This window comes from Schistocerca americana, chromosome X (genome assembly GCF_021461395.2).
Source record: "Schistocerca americana isolate TAMUIC-IGC-003095 chromosome X, iqSchAmer2.1, whole genome shotgun sequence".
Lineage (NCBI taxonomy): Eukaryota > Metazoa > Arthropoda > Insecta > Orthoptera > Acrididae > Schistocerca > Schistocerca americana.
This window is the reverse complement of record NC_060130.1, coordinates 657,551,757-657,577,517: the sequence shown is the minus strand read 5'-3', so window position 1 is coordinate 657,577,517 and position 25,761 is coordinate 657,551,757. Positions and strand designations below refer to the sequence as shown.

Sequence of the window (25,761 nt, the reverse complement as noted above, 5' to 3'; positions counted from 1 at the left end):
CGGTTTGGATGTACCGTGCACTATTCAGTGTCCCCTCGACGATCACCAGTGGTGTACGGCCAGTGTAGGAGATCGCTCCCCACACCATGATGCCGGGTGTTGGCCCTGTGTGCCTCGGTCGTATGCAGTCCTGATTGTGGCGCTCACCTGCACGGCGCCAAACACGCATACGACCATCATTGGCACCAAGGCAGAAGCGACTCTCATCGCTGAAGACGACACGTCTCCATTCGTCCCTCCATTCACGCCTGTCGCGACACCACTGGAGGCGGGCTGCACGATGTTGGGGCGTGAGCGGAAGACGGCCTAACGGTGTGCGGGACTGTAGCCCAGCTTCATGGACACGGTTGCGAATGGTCCTCGCCGATACCCCAGGAGCAACAGTGTCCCTAATTTGCTGGGAAGTGGTGGTGCGGTCCCCTACGGCACTGCGTAGGATCCTACGGTCTTGGCGTGCATCCGTGCGTCGCTGCGGTCCGGTCCCAGGTCGACGGGCACGTGCACCTTCCGCCGACCACTGGCGACAACATCGATGTACTGTGGAGACCTCACGCCCCACGTGTTAAGCAATTCGGCGGTACGTCCACCCGGCCTCCCGCATGCCCACTATACGCCCTCGCTCAAAGTCCGTCAACTGAACATACGGTTCACGTCCACGCTGTCGCGGCATGCTACCAGTGTTAAAGACTGCGATGGAGCTCCGTATGCCACGGCAAACTGGCTGACACTGACGGCGGCGGTGCACAAATGCTGAGCAGCTAGCGCCATTCGACGGCCAACACCGCGGTTCCTGGTGTGTCCGCTGTGCCGTGCGTGTGATCATTGCTTGTACAGCCCTCTCGCAGTGTCCGGAGCAAGTATGGTGGGTCTGACACACCGGTGGCAATGTGTTCTTTTTTCCATTTCCAGGAGTGTAGTCACTTTGTTCCATTTCAAAGTATTTCCCTATCAAATGGATATAAATCTGCCATTGGAGGTTAACAGCATTCCAGTTTCACTGGTGCCTAGAATAAATGTGTATATTTTAAATGCATTGCTATCGACAGTAATAGTCTAGTACCAATTCAAAACTATTGTTTACATTCAGAATGCTCATTACTTTATTTGCTCATTATTAGTTTTATACAGAATCTTTTGTTTGAAACTCAACAATATTTCTCATGGCACAAATTATTTTGTCTATATTTCCCACATTTGGACAGAGGAGGTAATGTAGTATAGGCCTTTAACACATGACTACACATTACCATGTCTGCTCAGAAGGGATTTTCTTCTAATTACAAGCTAACAGAGGAGGACCTTTATTTGCTTTCTATTTTTAATTACCTTTTGCAGTAATTAAAGTCTTTCTACACTTCTGATTACAGAATTGTGATCAAACAAATTAAGCATTAATTTTTAATGCATTTGACACTTGTAGTGGATGTACAAGTGTGTGTGTTCCCCCCTCCCCATGGCCAAATGGTCAGCTTGTCTGGCTGTCATGCGATGGACCTGGGTTCAATTTCCAGTACTGCCAGAGATTTTTTATTGCTGAGAGGACTGGAATGGCGTACACTCGGCCTCGTGATGCCAATTGAGAAGCTACTATTCCAAAGTCTGTAAATTTGACAGTGGCTGGGAGTGCTGTACTGACTCTATGCCGCTCCATACCGCATCTGGATGACACCACATGGCACGGTATCCAGTCGACAGTGCATCATCTTCAGGTCTTGACCTGGAGATTTTTTTAATGGTTATACAGGTACCTGGTCATATAGTTTGTGAGGCAGGAACATGAGCCGGATCTGGATTGAATCTGTGCAGCAGGTTAATGACCTTGAGTGGTGCACCAACGAGCATGAGTGTGATTTCAGCCATTTTTGCACACTTGTTTAGGCAAATGCTGGGCTGCTCTTCACTTACCATCTCAGAAAATATGATACACAGCCAGTTAAAATACAATCACACACTGAACAAAGTTTACACAGTGTGCATTCACATGGCACACTGACTTGTCCCTGTAAGATTGCTTACTACTGAGGTGGCAGGAGGGACATAAATAAAATATTTACCACAGAACGTGTGTTAGAGGGAATAAACACTAACAAAAAGAAAAGAAGAGGAAGTGGACATAAAAGTACTTGAGTATTAAACTTCTTTCTTTCCTTAGTAAATAGTAGAATGGCAGTGAGTAGCAGTTACTGTAGTTCATTTTTGTGCCATTTTCCACATTATGTATGTCCCATCCTGTATCCGTGAAATTCTTCCATTTTTGAGAACATTTCACAACATACTTGAATTTGCATGAAATTAATTTACTGAAAACATTGTGCGATTTACGGGGAAGTTACTTGATCGCTGTCTGTTGCAGTTATTTCAGTTAGGTAGTCTGATTGTTTTCCATTGTCTGCTGTAGCAAAATTCTTAAGGAAATAATTAGATGTTGAGATTTCCGTTAGTGTACGTATTCACTTATACTGTTTTGATGTCTAAGCGTAGTGCTGTGTAAGAATAATGTTCTATACTGTATAACTAATGAGCAAAAGTACCCAATGTAAGTAAACCATTTGAGATGTAAGTTGAGATTACCATAAATAAATCAGGAATCATTGTTTATTATGTCCAGTGTAGGATTCAGGGTGTTTCAGTATTGATGAAAGTATAGCTTATTTGATAATTCTAATGATATCATACTGCTTGTATATGAAAACACATACTGAACATATTGTACTTACTTTCTTACTCACTGGTCATACTGGACTCGAGAGTCCATTACCCCAGCAACGTATTTTCATCATCTGTCCCTGTCTTGGGCTATTTCTTTCCGTTCACCTTCAATGCCTAGGCTCCTCAAATCAGCCTTCACATTGTCCTCCCATCTACGCCTCGGTCTCCCCACAGGACGTTTTCCCTCTAGGTGCCCTACCAGTACTCTGCGCGCTGCCCTGCCCTCATCCATTCGAGCTACGTGACCCGCCCATTGCAGCTTACGTGATTTAATAATACTGATTATGTCAGGGCTTGAATAGAGTTCGTGAACCTCTTTGTTCTGCAGTTTTCGCCACCCTCCACTAATGTCATCCCTTTTTGCTCTGAAAATTTTCCTCAAAATTTTGTTTTCCAATACTCGAAATGGCTTTTCATTTCGCATGGTGAGAGACCAAGTCTCACACCCATACAGCATAACTGGTAGAATAATAGCTTTGTATATTCTAATCTTTAAATTCCTAGACAATATCCATGATGAAAGTAATCTATTCAGTGAGAAGCAGCACGCATTTCCTGCCTGTAATCTCTTCTTCAGTTCGGATTCAATCTCATTTCTCGAAGTGATGTCCACGCCTAGATACTTAAATGTGTTCACTTTTTCAAACTGCATGTCTCCAACTCTTAACATTTCCTGATCTACTGTTGTTGGCATTATAGTAGTAACCAGGTATTTAGTTTTGTCTTCACTTATCCTTAGACCTACATCTTCACTAGACTTGATAATCAATGCATTCGCGTTTGCTGTTACAGATTCTTTCCTATCGCTAGTGATGTTTATATCATCTGCATACCCTAATATCTCAATATTTCCATTTAACTCCACACCCTCTGAATTATCTGCTGCCATTCGTACAATATATTCTAGGAAATAAAAAAGTAGTGGAGACAGGGCATCTCCCTGCTTAAGTCCATTCTTTATTACAAATTCTTCTGACTCCAAATTCCCCACGCATACTCTACCTTTTGTGTTTTTCAAACTCGCTTCTATAAGTCCAACATACTTCTTTGGTATTCCAAGTTCCAAAAGAATTCTGTACAATTTTGATTGCGATACTGAATCATATGCTTTTGTAAAATCTATGAAAAGATAATGAACATATTGTAGCAATTAAAAATGTACAGTTGAAATTTGAAGACCAATACACATTGCAAACTACCTCTTCATGTTGTATTTCTTGGTTGTTTAAAAATGTGGTGATTCTTTGAGAATATGCCAGTTTACCTCTGCTTTCTGATGTCACTGGTTAAGTACCAGATATAAAAAGTCCAAATGTCTAGGGTTCATTCGTTATATTTTTGTCTGTCACTTACTGCTCCTTTCACATCTGGTGGGGATTTGTTAATGTGAAAAAATGGTAAGTTGCACCATGGTATGGAATCTACATTAAACTATTTGTCCCTTGTAACTGGCTGGATATGTCACTTCAGAAGTTTGAGGAATATGAGAGCACGCTACCTCCAATAGGACCAGGCCGAATAAAACACTGCAGGATTCAAACTAACCTTTAATTTTCTTTTGTTGTGTCATACTCTCAAATAAGTTTGAAAAGTTGATATTTTAAGACAGCTGATGTCATCACTTAGTTATGCTGCTAGGTATTGAAATACTGGTTGACAAGTCATAGAAGAAGTAAGGAAAGAGTTACTTCAAGTAAATGTGGTACAATTTGGATTATCTCTCTTAAGTTTCATTTCTTAATGTCTACTGTTATGGAATTGTAGAGCACACCATATAAGGGTAGGCATCTTGGAGCATCTGGACAAATCATTCATTCCATATGCCACACTTGTAGATAGGCTACACTATGCACCCTCTCTGTCACACACACACACACACACACACACATACACACACACACACACACACACACACACACACGACATTTTGTCACATTCTCAAAGGGTGCCTATAGTGAGCACCTGCAATGTGAGTTAAAAACTTGGAGAGACACACTTGCCACTGATATGTGTGTATTTTCTGTATGTTTTATAGTTTTTGTGCAGTCATCTCGTGAAACCCCCAGAGGTACTTACGTATTACCCTGTGTACTTGAAGACAGAAGTGAATTACCCTCTCCCACTTCCTTCTCCTCCCCCTAAGCCATTTCAAATCTTTGCATTATTATTATTATTAAAGTTGTTATTTTCTATGAATTAGTTATTGGTTTTTCTTAAAGAATTTCCCAATGTCTTGGTAGATTATAATAATTAACCGTAATGATTTGTATTTAAACTTACTGTGTGGCTCAGGTCTTCATGACTTCTTGGTAATAGGAAGAAGAAATCTAAATTTAGCTTGTGGTGCAGAGAGAGAGAGAGAGAGAGAGAGAGAGAGAGAGAGAGAGAGAGAGAGAGAGAGAGACACCCCTTTAGTGACACTTAACACGAATCCAACTAGCCTTGAGAAGCTACAGTATTAAATGCACCAGTGTTACATGTTAGTGTAATGTGCAGTATGTTTCGATCTTCCTCAACACATTTTGTGATCATTGCTTCAGAAGTTTTCACATGTTTTGTTTTTTCCCTGCCTAGATACTTTCTTTGTAAAGAACGTGACCAGTTCCCTTCTGCATCCTTCCATAATCTAGGTATTAGTGAATTTACTGCTGGTAGGCAGTTAAATCCTAATTTTGCTTCCCTTCTTTTCTCATCACCACTGAGGCTATAAGGTTGTGTTTATTGTTTGTATAAAAATAAGTCATATGTCTTCTCTCTCTCTTTTGCAGTTAGCCAAACCAGGTGAACCCTTATATGCCCAAGTCAACCGTGAGAAAAAGAAAAATCGTCAGTATGAATCTGGAGGTTCACAACCACAGTATGATGGTCCTCCTGGGCCTGGAGATATGTGGGGATATGAAGAACCTGGAAAAGGTGTTGTTATGGACAGCCATACTGAGAATCCGACTGGTGGTGACTCATGGGTGTGAAGTTGTTGTTGTTTTGATTGGTGTTGTGCATTAGATTTATGGTACATGTGACCACTCACTGGTCTCCTTTTGTATGTACAGTAGTGTGCATATGTCATCACAGCTACATATATTATGTGAAAGTGGATGTGTATCCACACACTATTGCTGAAATATGTGTAAATAACTGTCTTAATAGTGAACAGTAATATTTAAATTACTCCAAATCTCCAAAAAAATGAAAAAAATTGTTGTGAGAATAAGACGTGTGACAATTTTTTGTCTGCTGTGTGGATATTGCAACTCGACTATTGTTCTCAGGTCCTGATCTATTCAAAACAAAGAACACTGTAGGACAGAGAGATTCAAATTTTAACAGGCATTCCACTTGGATAATTGTTCGTGTTGACTGAAAGAAGTCCCACCTTGTGCTAAAAAGTTTACAGGGAGTGTTTAAAACATCCGGATAACTCTTTGAGTAGTTAGCTGCTCTTTCTTTTTTTTTTTTTTTTCTCACCCCTCAGTGGAAAAGTTACATGATGTATGTCACGTGCTGTTTCCAGTGCATTAGTTAAGTGTTAATGTTTGATAAATGCTGTTCAGTTGAAAATTTTGTATGTTTTGTTTGTTACTGTTTTATTTGTTTAATTACATAATGCTGGAATTTCACTTATGTGGAATTTTATGTGAACTTTTGTTCTGCGTTATTATGTTTAAATTTAATTTGATTACATTTCTATGACACAGAACTGATTTAAATGTGTGAATGTTGTTTCCTTTTTAGTGTAAGATGAGGTGTTATAAAATGCCTAAAAGTTGACATGTTGTTGCAAATTAAAATGAGTTTATTTGTAGAAAATGAAAACAAGTAGTGAGCATCATGTACTAAAGGTCAAGACAAGATGTTGACTTAGTGATTGAGCACAATTCTGTAATGTTTTCTAAGTTTGCAATTTGGTTTGTTTAACTGTGTACATGAATGGACAATGAGAGCTAAATATATGCAGAATTAAGTTCCCCTAAATAATATAGTGTTACACTGTAATATGACTTTAGTTTCAAGTCTTGCAGGTTTTGTTCCAAATTTAAAATTAATACGGCCATTAGCCAGGTGCAACTGCCGTAAATCACAGAATTATTCTGCTTTCAGCCAATGCTGTTTGTAGTAAAGGATGTGTGTAGATATGATAGACTCAAAGGTATACATGTTCATTTATGCACACAACAGACTGATATACTACATGTAATACATATTAAGAGATGTTTAGTAATATGTTATGTTATAAATTTAACAGAGAAATGGTATAAAGGAGTTTATAATAGGCAAGCACAGATATCTATAGAAAAATAATTGTTACAAAATCTTATTTATTTGAACTTTGTTAGCAAGTATTTATATTTTTAATCTATTTTTAAATTAAACTTATAATATTACTGATAAAGTATCATTCCGTTTATTTCACATGCTTTTTGTTTTCTGTGCCAATGTTGAGCTGTAACAGAAAATAACTAAGCATGTGCTTGCATACAGGCACATATTGTGTACACATTGGTAAAAGAATTTGTGTGTTTATTAAAGATTTGTGTACATGACACACACACACACACACACACACACACACACACACATACACAGAGAGAGAGAGAGAGAGAGAGAGAGAGAGAGAGAGAGAGAGAGAGGGGGGGGGGGGGGTGGCTCTGATTAATGAGTGTTTAAGTAGATCAGCACTTGCAATAATTTTGTGTGGGTGTCACTGTGGGGAGGGGCAGTGTGCGTGCATGACAATGTGTGTGGGTGAGAGTGCGTGCGTGTGTCCAACTGAGTGCACGTGCTACATAACTCAAACAGTACTGTGCAGATATAGCAATTATAATCATGTGTCTTATATTTGATATCATAATGTGTGAGAGACCCTGATGGGAGGTGATCCTCTGTGTGAACTAGCCATATGTGTCTTTTGCTTCTTAGGCCTCAAAATCAGGAAGTAAATTTCAATTTCAGATGTTGAGTTACAAAGAAACTTTATTATTGTGGCAAAATCTGTCCAGATTACAAAATGTTAAAGTTCTTGCAGCTTCGAAGTGCTCAAACCATGTTTTTAAGTAATTTTCACAGCATTTTGGCCTTGCTACTTTTAATCGGGACAGTTACAAAACTTACCTCCTGTCAGATTTCAGAATATTTCCACAAATACCATTATAAACCTAGAGTGAGATATATATATATATATAAATAAATAAATATATATATATATATATATATATATATATATAAATATATATATTAGATGAGATTCTAACATTCCAGCTATTATATAAAATCGTATACCTATAGAAATAATATACATTAAATAGAATTTTATATTCTTTTAGTGCCAAGTATGAATGTAAAACTTTTTTAACTCATGTAAGATAACTTTTTAATTTTATGAAAAGTTGATACGGTTATCCATAGATAAATTAGAAGACAGCTTTACTTAGGATTCCTATGGCCATGTATCGTCACATTTTATTCATTTAACTGTATCAGACGTGTGTAGATTTTTGACATTGGGTGGTTAATTTTTCCTGGACTTTATATACACATTTGTATATTCAACATGGCATTTTATTGGCACAATTAAATATTAACTTTTTTGCAAAATGACTGTCTGTATTATAAGTTATCACAAGGAACAGCAAGTAAGTCGATTAATCCACTTTGTGTGTTCAGACAACTGTTGAGTCGAAACAGAAGTTTAAACTTTTGATAAGGATTCCTCTAGAAAACTGTATACTGAATCTGAAACTGTAGACATTCATCCCTTTGTATTAACCTTCCTTCAGCATCAGGTAACAGTGAGATAAAACTGGTGAATCCAGAACCCCTTGTTGCTATGTATTTCCTTTAAAGTTCTGTAAACCCTCATTCCCTAAGCATTGTGTGGACCATGTAAGCCTTAAAAGTATGGTCAGGCACAGTGTAGAGAACTTCCACCTAGGAATACACAACAACTTTTTCTTTTTAAACTCCAGACTTCAGTATATAAATGTTGCAACATGGAAGTTACAATGGCACTATACATAAAACAGTTTCTGTCAGACTTTGAATTGTTTGTTTATTTATTTATTTATTTATTTTTTTTAAAAATTGACTGGTTCAGAGAAGGTTTAAAAGATTGTGTACTCATTTCAGAAGACAACCTCTATGCACTTCGTAACTGTAACATGCTGTTACACCTCAGTTCAGTGAAGCATGCGCTGAATGCCCAATGTATTTTTTATACATGCTAAATATATTTGTAGTAACTTGTTCATGTTCTGTTTTATTAAAACCTTCTTACAGTTTTGTTTGTGAGAGGCAGATAATACTAGTAAAATATCTTCAACTTAAAAAAAAAAGTATTATACGATTTTGTAATAAATTGAAAATGTGAATTTTGTTTAGGAAGGTCAGTGCACCTTGACACAAACTCATGATATGATAAAAGACACGAAATAATGTCTTGGCAGTTGCTGACTTAACCCAGTTACTTTCTGTTTTGAGATTGTGTATCGTTTATGGATCAGTGGTCAGTATTCATTTAAATATCTTGTGGAACAGAAGAAGAAAAGCATATAGATTCTGAGTTATAAAGTGTCTAGTATAAGTGGTGAGGGAAATTCTTTGAGTCAGGGGAAGAAAGGCACTAAAGTTTCCTCAGAAGACAGCATTGATTCTCCTCCAGTCATCCCCCCTTCCCTCCCTGTTCTCCCTCCCCCCCCCTCTCTCTCTCTCTCTCTCTCTCTCTCTCTCTCTCTCTCTCTCTCTCCCTCCCTCCCCCTCCCCCCCTTCCCTCCTCCTTCAGTTTATAATGGTAATTTGTGATTAGACAGTCCATTCATGTTTGTGTGATATACTCTGCAGTTTCAGTCTGCGTAATAGGTAACTAAAATTTCAGTCACTTTATCAGTGTATTCATTTTCTGCTAGTGTGATATTTGATTAGAAGAAAGAATTTACAGTGTAAATAAAAGTAAAAATATTTTGTAATTACATATTACATTTTCTGATTACAGTGTAAACTGGATCCTTCTGTTGAAAATTACACAAATTTAAAATGAACACTTTGAAGAAACAATTTCATGTGAATGAAATTTTATTCACATGTTATACAGGCTGACGTTCCAATTCCATATACATGGAAATACTCTTAAACAATTTTAATATCTATCTTGTACAGCTTCATCGAGTTAGAATGCAGTCCTGCAGTTGTGCAGAGGTACTCATAACTAGTGTGGAGCATCACCTAGGGAGATAATGTTCCACACTATTCAACTTCTTGTTGCACGTGGTTAAGTGATTTTTGTGTCATAGGAATGCAACAGAATAGGGTGTATCCAGCAATGGTTAATATCCCTCCCAGAAAAAAAGTTTAATGTGGTCTCTGTCTCTTCACATCATGATGCCCTTAGTCATTTCTGGGTGTTGCCATACTGTTAAAAGCCACACCAGGGGAAAAAAAGGTTATTGATCCCAAACCAGAATCTGCTCTCATCACTAAACAAACCTTTCTGCCCAGTATGCTTTGAATTACTCCAGTCATTGCATTGTTCAATTGTGGTCTGTATACTATTTTCAGTTTCCAGCAAATTTATTGATAATCATAGCTGTCACACTGGGTGTGACATTGGTCATAGTTTGTGCTGTAGTCCCCTTGTGACCAAGTATGGCTGCTTTGGCAACAGGCAAGTGCACCTTCTTACCATCAACACCAGTAATAATATGCAGGTGACGTTTCATGAGTAAGACCTTGGGCAGTACTATGGAAGAATCATTCATCTGGCACCAGGCCTTCAGAACAAAACGAACACCATCCGAACTGGCCTTGAAGGCCCAATGGTATCAACTGCCGGTGTGTCATCCTCAGCTCTTTGAGGAGGCACCAAAAGGGAGATGCGGTCAGCACACCACTCTGCTGGCCATTGTCAGTTTTCAGGACTGGTGCAGCTTCTCAATCAAGTAGCTCTTCACAAGCCCTGAGTGCACCCTGCTTGCCAGCAGCACTCGGCAGGCCCAGATGGTGACCCATCCAAGTTTTAGCCAAGCCCAACAGCAGATAACTTTGGTGATCTGACAGAAATCAGTGTTACCACTGCAACAAAGCCATTGGGAGCCCCTCAGTATAACCTAAATGAAATTCAGGTAATTGTATATATTTTGCTCTTCGATGCCATCCTGGTGTGTCTGTGATGATATTAATCCAATACAATACTCACAACAAATGACAATTCTGTCATCCTCACTATAAGGGCTCAGTGTTTCACCACTCAGTTTGTGGTTCTTAGTCCATCTGAAGCATGATACTTCAAATTACTGTCTTCTTCCCTTTATCAGGTACTGCTGTGAATGTTATATTCCTGTCTCATATCTTGAGATGTGTTGATTTTTTATTTCATTGTAAAGTGGTAGTTGAAATTAAGAAACCCTATACAATGCTGAAACTGTCATGGAAACACAAAAGGCAGTGGAGTGTTGTTATTTGTATTTGAGTAGTGTATCTTTTTTTATGATGCAAAGTAATAGCATTGCCTAAAATTTGCAATATTTGTGAAACTTTATTTGGCCTTTGTTTCTTGTAGAAAAGCAAGAACTTGGTCCAGCATTATTAATGTCTTATGTTCTGTAACACATTTGTTAACTGCTATCACCCTCCACAGAGACATTTCCCTCTCGTGAAAGCTAGTGTTTGTATTGAAAAATGTGTGACTGGGAGTTGCTCATGTTAATGTGATGTACACTCCATTCTCTCTCCAGTGTTGAATTCAACAGAAATACTGGTGTTTGTGAGCTAAATTTCAATTGCATAAGTAAAATCAGTGCACCCGTTGTTTACCATGTCTTATTTGAAAGCATGTTGGTGCTCATTGTGACATGTACAACAGGTTAATCAGAGATAGTTGTTGTACCCCTTTGCATTTGGAAACATGGTCTGTTCTACTGACCATAATGTGTGCTGTTACCTGTTTAAAAAAAACTTTTGGTGGCTAGATAGTTTTTTGTTAGATGGCAACCTAAATCATTTTTTAGTATGTTCTGTCAAGTGGTTTTCTTGTTTTTAAAGTCATGAAGATATATCTTTTTCTATATTCTGGCAGTGCACGCACTTCTGTTGCTGTTTATTAATTTATGTAGATATATCCCACTTGTAGACCAATGTCCACATCCCTTGACTTGTGACATTGGGGATCTTTTTAATTGTAGTTTTTGGCCTGGTAGTGCCAATTTCCGTGTTATTCGGTATGAGAGGTTTGCACATGTGTGTGGCACCCTATTCTTGCTGTTGGGGAACTGTAGTCTTTTTTGGCCCTGAAAAAGCCAAGAGTCTCCATGTTTTAGATATTGCATCTGTTTCACTATTTATTTGAGTTTTTGTTGTAACAGAATCATTCATAAAATGTAGAATTTCCTATGTTGTTCCGCAGAGTGATTCATTGGCCCTTCACGTATCAGTTTTGTCTGTTAATTTCATTTTTATTTTTTTCTGTGATTTTGAAGATAGGATTACTAGGTTTTAATGTCATCAGCAAGATCATTAGAGGTTAGGCATAAGCTCAAATAGAAGGGTTGGAAATCTAAAAGTATTTGAGTAATAGTTTGTTCAAACATGAGTCCTGTGCTTTAACTACATCACTTAGTTTTGGATATTGGGATGGCAACTTTCATACCTGTGTGGTTTCCACTACTGCATGGCTTGAAATATTGCCTATAATGTATAAACAGAATTTTTTTTATATTAGCCATGGTACACAGTTAATTTTACACTTTCTGGGCTCAGGCTGCTCCTAAGTTCATAACTATATGTTGAGGCCATCTACATTATGCATACTTCATGTTTTACAGGTATCTGTCATGTAATTTCATAAATTTCTGGCTATCTGCCACAGAAGAAACAAGGTGGTATATTGTGTATAGCAGCTGAAAGATTGTTGGTTACAACTGTTTGTTACCTTTACGTTTAGCAAAATTGCGGGAGCTGCAGTTTATTCTTTTTTTATGTTATTTCTTTTTTACTTTCTGCTAGTATTTCAGAGCATGGCTCATTTTCAAGTGGTGCCTGTATACATCAAGCCATTTGGATATATGTGTATATATAAGTATATGGGCACTCTTTACTTAAATTTAATGTGTCTCTAATGTTTTTAAACTATGACATTAATTTGCTTTGTTGCGTTTATGATGTAATTGCACAACTGTCATATTATCGCTCTACTTTTATGTCAGAGATATAGTCTGTGATTAAAATTTATCATCTTTGGTGGAAGTCATACCTTATAAAAATTCATTGTGAATTATTTATACACCGTGGGTCCCCTTTTCTAAAGAAAATATGAAGACAGAATTGGATACAATTAAGACTGTAACTGCCAGTAATAGCCCAGTCAACAAAGACCAAAAAGGAGGTCAATTACAGGAAGAAAAAAATGTGTATAGTTGCAATTTTTTGCGCAATACTAGGAGGGGGTGTCCTGGGTTTAATGGCAACTTTTTATGTTTTTTCTCAAATAACTGGAAAACTTCTGCTTCTAGAAAAAATATTTCACAGTACAAAATTAAACTATGTTAAATTTCTTACAAAAAAGGTCTTATTAATTTTTTTCTCTAGGAGTAATAGTTTCCGCATTTCAGATTATTAAAAATATTGTCCTAAAAGTATAAAATTAATGTTTATCTTTAAGCGAATTGGTTTAAAAACAAGGATTAAATTTCTGTACCACTTCTAAGTGCAGTAGAGCCATATTAAGGGATAAATTGTGTTGTGGGGTTGTGACGTGGTGGAGGGGTGGATGCGTGGGGTAGAAACACAGCGGGAGGTAGGTCACCAGATAGTGTTCACTCATTCCCCTTGTTCATAGATCAGCAAGCTGAAGATCAAACAGATTATTCCCCACTCTTTCTCCTCCACCACATCACAAGAAACAAGGGTGCTTCATAAATTTTTGTGGGCCCTCCACAGTGCGCCTTACGAATCACAGGCGACACAGTGCATAGATGTACCCAGGAAGTGTCTTGTTTTGCATAAAGTGCCTTATTACTACATGGAACGCAGATATGAGTTACTAATATCACTAATGCAGGTAATGCATGTGGACGGAATATACGTAAAGCTATGCACACTGTTATACACTTCTTAGAGGGAAAACTGATTCTTAGTCATGCTGTACAGCAGTTGTAATTTTTCTAGAAAGGCAACTTTCTCCACTGTGAGTGCTGCTCATGTTTCAGTTTATAGACAGACATACCTCCCTGGCATTTTCTGTGCAGTTCTCTTATGTGAGCAGACAAAATAACTTCATGGGGCTCGTGTTGATTTAGTGGAGTTATTTTCAGTTCATTAAGTGGGAGCTAGCCCTTTGTACATGTACATGTTTGATATTCATGACATGCTCTACACATTACTTAAGTAATGACGAATATAATGTTGTGGCTTAAACCATTTTAACCCTTATCCATGAAGATGGCCCATGACTGAAACCAGTCGATATTTGGGTTTAAAATAAAAGCAGCTGATAGTCAAATATGCATCTTATGCATAAAATATGTTTCTATGTATTTGATTTGTAAGTGTGATATGGTCAGTAACCTATGTAGTGGTGGTGGTGGTGAGAAAGGGATTGGATTGGTAAATGTGGCACCTTGCTGTTGTATATTGTTGACAACATATTGTAAAGCCACATTATTATGTTGTAGTCCCTTGCTGATGAATTAACAAATGACAAAAAAGTTTCTGCACTTCCCTCACCATGAATTATGTTGTGTTTACTGGTAGACTGCATAAAAGTTTTCCACTCAGAAATTGCTGGCGCTTCTTATATTATAACATGGGTGTGAATATGTCACATGGATTGGGACTGATCATGTTTATGTGTTGAACAGTAATATGCTCTAATGCCTTGCTTGACTTATGTTGAAATATGTTAAGTTCTGTAACACCTAGATGTACTTCTGTTGCAGTGGGAGACAGTTTAAACCTAAGGGACCCTTCAGATTCTGGGAAAGCTGATGCTTGCATGGATGCATTTGATACCCCTCATTCTGTGAAAAGTGTTCCAGACAGTGACAGGCGAGACAATGAAATCAACATTGTTGATTACATATTGATAGCGTATTACACTTGGAAAAGTCTCTTCGTTCTGGTGGACAGTTGAGAGTTCCAGGTGTTGACCTATTTTACCTAACTGCTTACTTAACAATGGCAAATGAGTGCTAAATAAACTGAAAATAATTCCACTACATGAACATGAGCTCATGACGTTGTTTTGTGTACTCCCATAAAATAACTGGACAGGAAATGCAGGGGATGTATCGTTTGTCTGTAAAAGGAAAAGCAGTCACCACCTATGGTGGGGGAAATTGCCTTTCTGGATGAAGGCTACAGCTGCCATTCATGATGACTAAGAATCAATTTCCACTCTAGCAGTGTAGAACAGTGTGAGGAGATTTACGTGGATTCTATGCATATGCATTATCTGCAGTAGTTTTGTTAGTAACTCATATATGCGTTCCGTGTAGCAATAACGCGTTTTTACAAAACCGAAGCTCCCAGGCACATCTGTGCACTGTGTTGCCTTTGATTCATAAGGCACACTGTGGAGAGCTCATATAATTTTGTGAAACACCCTGTAGTTACTTCTCATGGTGTGGTGGAGTAGATTGAGTGGAGAATCACCTGCATGACCTTCAGTTTGCATGAACACTATCCAGCGACCTACCCTCCCTCACATTTCTATTTCGCACATCACCCCTCCACCCTGTTACATCCCTGCAACACAATTTACGCCTTAATGTGGCTCTACTGAACTTTTTAATATTTGTTTTTAGCTCACTTCATTTAAAGATACACATAATTTTGTACTATTAGAATAATATTTTTAATAATCTGTGATGTTTCCATCCTGTGCAATGCGGAACCTATTAGTCCCAGAGAAAAAAAATTATACAACCTTTTTTGTAGGAAATTTAATGTAGTTAAATTTTATAATGGGAAATATTTTTGCAAGAAGCAGTGTTTTTTGAGTCATTCGAGAAAAACATTAGAAAGTGATCTTTAAACCCAACCCCACCCCAGTGCGCACACCCCTCTGGTCAGGAATTCTACTATGTTTACTATGTTCTTCATGATGCTCCTGCCTAACTCCGTGCAAAAATTTGTGGCTACACGATTTTTTCACATACTACCGTACTACTACTTCATTGGCTGGACTGTAATGGCTAGAGTGCTAATATTGTTGCTGAAATAGTCGTAAAGAAGATTAAGGTGAATTATACGAATGAAACTGAAGAAATAATGTTAGCAAAAGTAGCAAGAAAAAACTCATTTCTTTACCACACCTGAGCAATGTTTCTCAAAATATATGCCACACACTTCATCATACTAATCTTAACATTAGCTTTTCCACAGAAAGTAAACTACAACAGATAAAATTAAATGCATGAGTGTGACATATTCTAGATCAGACAAACAGAACCAAAATTTTGTACAAGATGTAAACAACATATAAATTAAGGTGGAATCATCATCTCCATTTTTAGTACTCAAGTTAGAGAATAATGACAGTCTGTAGTAGACATACACAGTATCCTCACATTTCTCCATAAAACAGAAAAGGGAGTTATATGAACATCATAGAGGAAATAGAGATATAAATACATTTGACAAATAATCTAAGTAACATTTTCAGCAAGCAAACCAAACTGTGAAATAAAAAAGATAAAATGATGTGAACCAAGTCAGTTTACAGTATATGCTTACATGATTAATAGTATGAATTTTTTTCAAACACTAGCAATTATATGAAGATCAGAAGTAGCTTAACTTTAGTATTTGAGAAGCTAGTAATATACTTCTTCCAGTTCAAGCTTTCGTCAATACGTACACCCAAAAATTTGGACTTTTTGACCCTACTCACTTACTCATGCCCGTGTGCTACATCAATTTTTGGTATGGATATTTGTTGTACTGAAGTGAATGTAGTTTTTTAAGTTAAGGGGAAGTCCATTTTCAGAGAACCACTTAATGATTCTTTGGAAAATATCATTTACTAACTGTTCTGTTGCTTTCTCTCTAATGGGATTTATGATAACACTAGTATCACGTGCAAAAGTGCCAATTTTTCTTGTTGAATGTTAAGTGACAGGTCATTCACGTATATAAGGAATATTAGTCGACCCAAAATTGAACCCTATGGAACTCCTTTTGTGATTTTACCCCAGCCACTAAAATTTTCTACTTTTCTGACAGTGTCAGAATCATTCAGCACAATCTTTTGCATTCTGCCTGTCAAGTTTGATTAAAACCAGCTCTGCGAAAAGCGATCAATTCCAAAACATTGAGTTCTTTTTAAGAAGGTATCATGATCTGCACCGTCAAAGGCCTTGGAGAGGTCACAAAAAATACAAACTGGTGATAATTATTATGTGAGGCGCGTGCTGTTTGATGAGTGAATCCAAACTGTGATATGCTAAGTATATTGTTTCCACTTAAGTATGTGACTACTCTTGAGTAGATTACTTTACCAAATATTCTAAAAAGAGCTATCAGTAAGCAAATTGGCTGATAATTGTTTAAGTCTGTCATCTTACCTTTCTTATGAAGTGACTTAATAATTGCATACATTAACTTGTCTGGAATAGTTCCCTGTGCCAGTGATGCATTGCATTTGTCACTGAGGACATTACTTATTAAGTTGGAACAACTTCTAAGAATTATGTTTTAAATTCCTTCAAACCCACAAGAGCTTTTGTTTTGCATAATTTTCATAGTTGTATTAATTTTAGTGAAGTATGTTGGTGGTACTTGTAGTTTTTCAGAGTTGTGTGGAATGACATTTTTATACATTCTCTTACTTCTTCATCTGAACCATTTAATCCTATGTTTACTGCTGTGTTTAGAAAGTGAATGTTAAAAGTGCTTGGAATTTGTGAGCTATCAGACACAACATTGTCATATACTTTAATTGTTACGGAATCTTGTACACTTACTGGCTGTCCTGTCTCCTGTTTGAAAACGTCCCATATAGTTTTAATCTTATTATCTGAATTATTTATTTCTGTCAGGACATGCATACCTCTGGACATTTTAATGACTTCCCTTAAAATATTATTGTATTTTCTGTTGTACACAAGTAATGTTGGATCTTGACTTACCCTGGGGTTTATAAAAATTTAACTTTCCCACTTTCATGAGATTTTAATTCCCAGAGTTAACTATGACTTACTTGTTCTTTTTTAGTGTGAATTTCAGATTTTTTTTTTTTTTTTTTTTAGGAAAGTAACTTTCAGATATTGACAGAAAATTACTGCTAAATAAATCAAAATTTGACTTTAGGGTCTCTTTCTACATATGCCTCATCCCATGCCACCGCTTTTAGCTCACTCATAAAACACTTTATCCAGTTATATACTGAGACATAAAAATAGATCAGTAATATGACAGTTGCAAGATTATGTCATAAATAACACAGCAATATAATGTAGCTCATAAATAACATTTAAGGCCCTGTATCTGTAAGTAGTGTCCATAGTACACTACTGGCCATTAAAATTGCTACACCACGAAGATGATGTGCTTAACCAACAGGAAGAAGATGCTGTGATATGCAAATGATTAGCTTTTCAGAGCATTCACACAAGGTTGGCGCCGGTGGCGACAACTGTAACGTGCTTACATGAGGAAAGTTTCCAACCGATTTCTCATACACAAACAGCAGTTGACCGGCGTTGCCTGGTGAAACGTTGTTGTGATGCCTCGCGTGAGGAGGAGAAATGCGTACCATCACGTCTCCGACTTTGATAAAGGTCGGATTGTAGCCTATCGCGCTTGCAGTTTATCGTATTACTACATTGCTGCTCGCGTTGGTCGAGATCCAATGACTGTTAGCAGAATATGGAATCAGTGGTTTCAGGAAGTTAATACAGAACACCATGCTAGGTCCCAATGGCTTCGTATCACTAGCAGTCGAGATGACAGGCATCTTATCCGCATGGCTGTAACGGATCGTGCAGCCACGTCTCAATCCCTGAGACAGCAGAAGGGGATGTTTGTATGACGTTTGCAGCAGCATGGACTATCAGCTCAGAGACCATGGCTGTGGTTACCCTTGACGCTGCATCACAGACAGGAGCGCCTGCGATGGTGTACTCAACGACGAACCTGGGTGCACACATCGCAAAGCATCATTTTTTCTGATGAATCCAGGTTCTGTTTACAGCATCATGATGTTCACATCAGTGTTTGGCGACATCGCGGTGAACTAATGGAAGTGTGTATTCGTCATTGCCATACTGGCGTATAAACCGGCGTGATGGTATGGGGTGCCACTGGTTACACGTCTCGGTCACCTCTTGTTTGCGTTGACGGCACTTTCAACAGTGGACACTACATTTCAGATGTGTTACGTCTCGTGGCTCTACCCTTCATTCGATCCCTGTGAAACCCTACATTTCAGCAGGATAATGCACGACCGCATGTTGGTGGTCCTGTATGGGCCTTTCTGGATACAGAAAATGTTCGACTGGTGCCCTGGCCAGCACATTCCCCAGATCTCTCACCAACTGAAAATGTCTGGTCAATGGTGGCTGAGCAACTGGCTCGTCACAATACGCCAGTCACTACTCTTGATGAACTTTGGTATCGTGTTGAAGGTGCATGGGCAGCTGTATCTGTACACGCCATCCAAGCTGTATTGACTCAATGCCCAGGCGTACCAAGGCCCTTATTACGGCCATAGGTGGTTGTTCTGGGTACTGATTTCTCAGGCTCTATGCACCCATATTGCGTGAAAATGTTATCACATGTCAGTTCTAGTATAATATATTTGTCCAATGAATACCCATTTATCATCTGCATTTCTTCTTGGTGTAGCAATTTTAATGACCAGTAGTGTAATATATACTGATATGCAAAACTTCAGGACAAAAGTAAGTTTTGCATGATGTGTCACTGCCAAGTAATAAAACTCGTTGAAATTCGGACCATGCACATAAAGAACTGCTGCAATATAATACAGAATGTAATTGAACAAAATACGCAATGAGACAAACAGAAATGTCAGTTTTATTGAAAGACAATGTGTACACTGAAGTAACTACAATTCTTTACGGTTCTCTTGACATGAAAAATTACAAGATATGGTTCCTGATAGAGTATGTGATCACCATGGATAGCAATACATGCCCTGCAGTATTTTGCTATGCTGGTCATGAAGTTGGTAAGGAGCTCTTGTGGTACGATGTTCCATTCCTCTACCAGTGAGGCTGACAAATGCTGGATGGTTGTTGGTGCGTGAGGGTGTGCTGCAGTTTACCTGCCCAACACATTCCACAGGTGATGAGTGGGACTGAAGTCAGGAAACAGGCAAGGTAGTCCATTCACCAAATATCCTCTCATTAGAAGAGCTCGTCCACTGCAACATTTGATACGGTCGCGCATTGTCACCCATAAAAATTAAGTCATTGCCAGATGCACCCTTGAAATGACAAAGATGGAGATGAAATGCTGTGTAACAATAACAATGACTGGTTAGTGTCCCGTGTTCAAAGATTTGTAGGTCAGTGCACCCATACAGTATTATGCCTAACCACACCATAACACCTGGACCACCGAAATGATCATACTTGACAATGTTCCTGGGTGCATTACATGTTCTCACCATATGAGCATTGACAGATGTGATTGTTTTGGTGGTCCACGTGTTATGGTGTGGGAAGGCATAATGTTGCATGGGTGTAGATACCTCTAAATCTTTTAACATGGTACACTCACCGGTCAGTGTTATTGGTACACTACTCATTCCCTGTCTTTGTCTTTTTGGGATGTTCTTATCTTAGACTTAATTTTCATGCTTGACAGTGCGCTGCTGCATCAAACAGGTGGAGGATCTCTTGGAACGAGAGGATATTTGGACTGGCTTGCCCGTTTCTCCCCCCTCCCCCCTCCCTCCCCCTGCATCCCACCTTAAATCTCATTGAGCACATGTGGGATGCATTGGAGATGCATAATCCAGCACATTCATATGCGGTGATGACCAGCCAGCAGTTGTCAGCTGTGCTGAGGGAGGAATGGAATGCCCAATGACAACAACTTGTTCATCCTTGTGGCCAGTATGAGAGCATACTGCAGAGCTTGGATTGCCATCCATGGTAATCACACACCCTATTAAGAACCGTGTCGTACCCTTTGTAATATCCAGGAGAACATCATGAATTGTTGTGCCTTCAGTGTAATTATTGTCTTTGAATGAAAGTATCATTTCTACGCATCTGACTGCATGTTTCTTCAGTTACCTTCTGTACTATACTGTAGCAGTTCGTTCTATTTACTGTCCCTTTTTCATCAGGCTATGTTAGTTGCCAGTGGCACATCATACGAAAGTCGCTTTTGTCTTTTAAGTTTTGTGTGTGTGTGTGTGTGTGTGTGTGTGTGTGTGTGTGTGTGTGTGTGTGTGTGTGTTTAAACTGGCATACACCACAGTCATACAATTAGAGCATTCAACAAGTATTGTGAGGCACAAAACATGAAGAGCTGCTTCATAATGATAACCTACAGGCAACATACTCTAGCTAATGACCACTACCTACAAATTACAGCTCATAGGTACCTGAAGGACAGTGCAATAGAATTGGTGCTGTCTCTTTGGAGGTAACTGGGAGGGCTGTGCTAGTCCACACAGCACACATCCATCTCCACATGATTAGTTTTGCCTGTAGGCATCCATTACAAACAACAGCGCAGATAGCCCAGCATAATGGTGCACAAAGTAGCTTTGCAAGGGAACACTTTGAACGGAACCTGGATTAACTGAGTCTGTTTTCTTTCCACTGCCATAACATGCAGGATTTGACTGACACCCAATGATTGTTATAGAACACATCTCGCACATGGAGTCCCACGCATACGGCGGTAGGTGGGACTGTTTTGTTTTGGGCCAGTAATGTGTGGGTGTCAGATCCTCTCATCGGTATCAAGGTTGGTTTAAGGGTTATACATTATTGAGACAGGATCCACCAACCTATTATTCAGTCCTTCAGTCTATGTTACTGCAACGGGTGCCTCTTTCATGATGATAGTGCATGAGTACACACCCACCTAGAGAACACCTTCCTCCAGGAGGCTGGAATAAAAGGAGTGTAATGAACTGATGAACATGCTTGGAATCAGTTGAAACTTGGAGTTTATCATGGCAGGAATCCTCCTCATGTGGTGGATGACCTAGGGAGAGCCACTGTCAAAGAGTGGGACAGGCTTTAGTAGCATTTTGCAATGCGCAGGGTGGAGTAACACACTACTGAGTGTTACCCCACAGCAGATTTCGCGTTCATACATATGCACTATCGAATAAGCCGCTTTTGTCATTATTGTTTCTTGCCCTGCTCTTCTTGAATCTAAAGCCACAAATGTATGGTGAAAAAACCTTTTATGTACTTTATTAGTCAAATCCTTTCCGCCGGCCGCGGTGGTCTACTGGTTCAGGCGCTCAGTCCGGAACCGCGCGACTGCTACGGTCGCAGGTTCGAATCCTGCCTCGGGCATGGATGTGTGTGATGTCCTTAGGTTAGTTAGGTTTAAGTAGTTCTAAGTTCTAGGGGACTGATGACCAGAGATGTTAAGTCCCATAGTGCTCAGAGCCAAATCCTTTCCTATTCTGTTGACAGAAGAGCAAGGAAATATTGTATCTGTGTCTAAAAGCAGTTATTTGTCATCTGATACATTTAATGTTTTTTGCCTCAGAGTTTTATTTTTTCTGTTCTTGAGCAGAAAACACTTTTAGAGCTTGCTTATTAAAAGTTTAACTTTTGCAGTTAGTATATAGTTTTTCTTTCCATATTCCACTTTTATATTCAAGATTTTCCATCCTAGTTGTAAAATATTTTACGCATTTGTTTGTCTGGTAAGTTCATATATGACCTGTACTTTGACAGAGATGTGTTTTCATTCACAGGAATGATTGATTAACAATGACAATTTTATAAGTATCTTCCACATTTTCTGGGAATTTGGGTATGTATCACCAGTATTATTGGTTTTTAATTACAGAAAGGTTCATATACTGTGTCATCTTTTCGATCTCACTGTGTCCAACTGCAGTTTTTAGCGCATTTGAAATATAAAGTCTCACAGCATTTAAAAAGTTTTTGGGCCAACATGGAAATAATGCAGTATCTGTTTGATTTTTGATGAATTCTTCATGGAGGCTGTTTACCACGGCGGTCCTCAGAGCTCTATGGTGCATCAGCATGAAATTAATGTAGGAATGGTTGTAATTTATGCCTGTGTAGTGTGCTTTTGTGAGTGTGCCATTATAATTGAACTGGAAAAGAAACTAAGGATGAGGACAGTGATAACTGGTTCAAGTAAATAGTTTACCCATTGAGCTTAACATTACTTTATGATTCACCCTAGTGAAAAAACACCTTGTGAAGGATGTAAATTTAAGTCTTCATATTTACTGTCATTCTGGTGAGAAGGAATGTGGAGTACCAATCTTCTCTCTGTGCTGGTCAAATTTTGTTGAACATTTATTTCTCTTGTATAATTGTAACTGACACATCTTAATGTGTGAACATTGTAGCATCACTTCAATTTAACAGTTGTACCCAAGTCCACACACCAGGATTGGTATGTGAACTGTTAACCACAGATCTTTTGCCAATATTGTTATACTGGAATTGAAATATAATAATGCTGGAATCATCCCTCTTCAGGTCACATCACACCCCAACTCCAGTGCAATGTTTCAAATTCAGAAATTTGCCCGCAGTATCCTGGAGTGAAAAGGACTTGTAACAAGTAGAAAATGTGATGCAGATGCATCAAATGAAAGACTCAATGTTTTGGTGATTTCTTAATATTAATTATTCAGAAAGGTGTGCTATTTGGGATAGAAAATAGCTGAATCAAAGCAGATGTTGCTATCTATGCACCATGTAGAATTATTGTGTGCTCAGTTTATCTGGCACTTGACAAAGACACACACTTGAACTCCCCCGCCCATTTCTCCCCCTAGGATACTTCAATGTGTGTTGGGTTTCTCTGATACGTGCCGTATATTTGAGTCAGAGAGAGCCTTGTTGTATCAGAGAATATGTATTTGCTTAATGAGCACAGTTCAGCCCAGTGACTGGGTTGTTCTCTGCAATTCACCTTGTCTCTTCTTTTGTGTTCACACTGAAGCTGTTCACTGGGTCACGGCTGCAGACTCACAGTCCAATAACCAAAGCAGTGTTGAAAGAAGACATCCAAATGGTTACTTACAAGGGAACCTCCCCATCGCACCCCCCTCAGATTTAATTATAGGTTGGCACAGTGGATAGGCCTTGAAAAACTGAACACAGATCAATTGAGAAAACAGGAAGAAGTTGTGTGGAACTGTGAAAAAATAAGCAAAATATTCAAACTGAGTATTTCTTGGCAACATAGGCAACATCATGGACACTGGGAATGCAGGAGCGCCGTGGTCTCGTGGTAACGTGAGCAGCTGCAGCATGAAAGGTCCTTGATTCTAATCTTCCATCGAGTGAAAAGTTTAATTTTTTATTTTCAGTTTATGTGACCAACTCTTACGTTTTCATCACTTTTTTGGGAGTGATTATCACATCCACAAGAAAACGTAAATCGGGCAAGGTAGAAGAATCTTTTTACCCATTCGCCAAGTGTGCAAGTTAGGTGGGTCGACAACATATTCCTGTCATGTGACGCACATGCCGTCACCAGTGTCGTAAAGAATGTATCAGATGTGTTTTCCTGTGGAGGAATCGGTTGACCTATGACCTTGCGATCAAATGTTTTCGGTTCCCATTGGAGAGGCACGTCCTTTCGTCTACTAATCGCACGGTTTTGCGATGCGGTCACAAAACACAGACACTAAACTTATTACAGTGAACAGAGACGTCAATGAACGAACGGACAGATAATAACTATGCAAAAATAAAGAAAGTAAAATTTTCACTCGAGGGAAGACTTGAACCAAGGACCTCTCGTTCTGCAGCTGCTCACGCTACCACGGGACTGCGGCGCTCCTGAGCTCACATTGTCCATGATGTTGCCTATGTGGCCCATGGACTACTCAGTTTGTATATTTTGCTAAATTTTTTCACAGTTCCACACAACTTCTTCCTGTTTTCTCAATTGATCTGTGTTCAGTTTATCAAGGCCTATCCACTGTGCCAACTTACAACTAAATCTGAGGGGGGCGCGATGGGGAGGTTCCCTTGTTAGCAAAGATAACTGGGCACTATAAAGCCAACTAGATGCATTCAGATTTCCAGAAAGTGACCAGCATGAGGTGGATCTTGTTACCTCTACAACCCATTAAATTGCTGAAGCAGCTACGTTTAAGTCTTCCATCTATCCATTAAGATAACCAGTACCAGGAATGGACAACATCTGCTGATCAGCGGGCCTGATTCACAATACTTACTTTAGCTCGCAGGCCATTTCACCATGTGATGCGACAACAGGACTATTGTGCATGAAGTCAAAGCTATAGCATCCATGACATTAATTTTTATGGGGTAATGCCCTGATATGAATGGCACCACCTTCCCAGTACACCCCACCAATAAATTATGCCATGCCATGTGTCATTTTTGAGAGTACATTCACTTTGTGTTGACCCCATCTTCAGATGTTGACATCTATTTATGTGTCATGAACACTGGTTCTGTGCCTAATGACGTTTTATAATAAACTTGCAGTGCAAAATTCTGTAGCGCTTTGCTCTCTTTCACAGATTCCTTCTGCGGGCCAGGTAGAAACTAGTCATGGGCCAGGTCCAGTCCACAGGCTGCTAGTTGCCCACTCATGATCTTTACCATGGTGAAACCAAGATTTTATTTGCACAATTAGTTGCAGCATGCTATCAGACTTTAAGCATATTCCTGGTTTTTTTCCAGACTGTGAGGATGAAAGTGAGGTGAGTAACTAACTGCAGCAAGAGGTAATGCAATTACAGAAAGATAACCAGCACTCCACTAATCACTCCTCAGCTATAGTGGGCTCTTCCAGTCTGAGTGCCATCTGTGGACAGCCAGCAGTACGTAGGCAGAATTGTGTGCTAGTGGACAAACAGGTGATCTCTGGGTAGTC

At 38.9% G+C, this 25,761-nt stretch overlaps 1 protein-coding gene across 6 annotated transcripts in view; it reads left to right on the top strand.

The window, feature by feature from the left end:
- The window catches only part of LOC124556703 (catenin delta-2), a 506,669-nt gene extending 497,716 nt beyond the window's left edge, over positions 1-8,953 (top strand). For all 6 annotated transcript variants that reach the window (XM_047130679.1, XM_047130681.1, XM_047130680.1 and 3 more), the window contains one exon: positions 5,478-8,953. In XM_047130679.1, coding sequence (XP_046986635.1) covers positions 5,478-5,678 — 201 coding nt within the window. In that variant the 3' untranslated portion in view covers positions 5,679-8,953. The remainder of the gene's footprint in view (positions 1-5,477) is intronic.
- Positions 8,954-25,761: the final 16,808 nt, after the last annotated feature.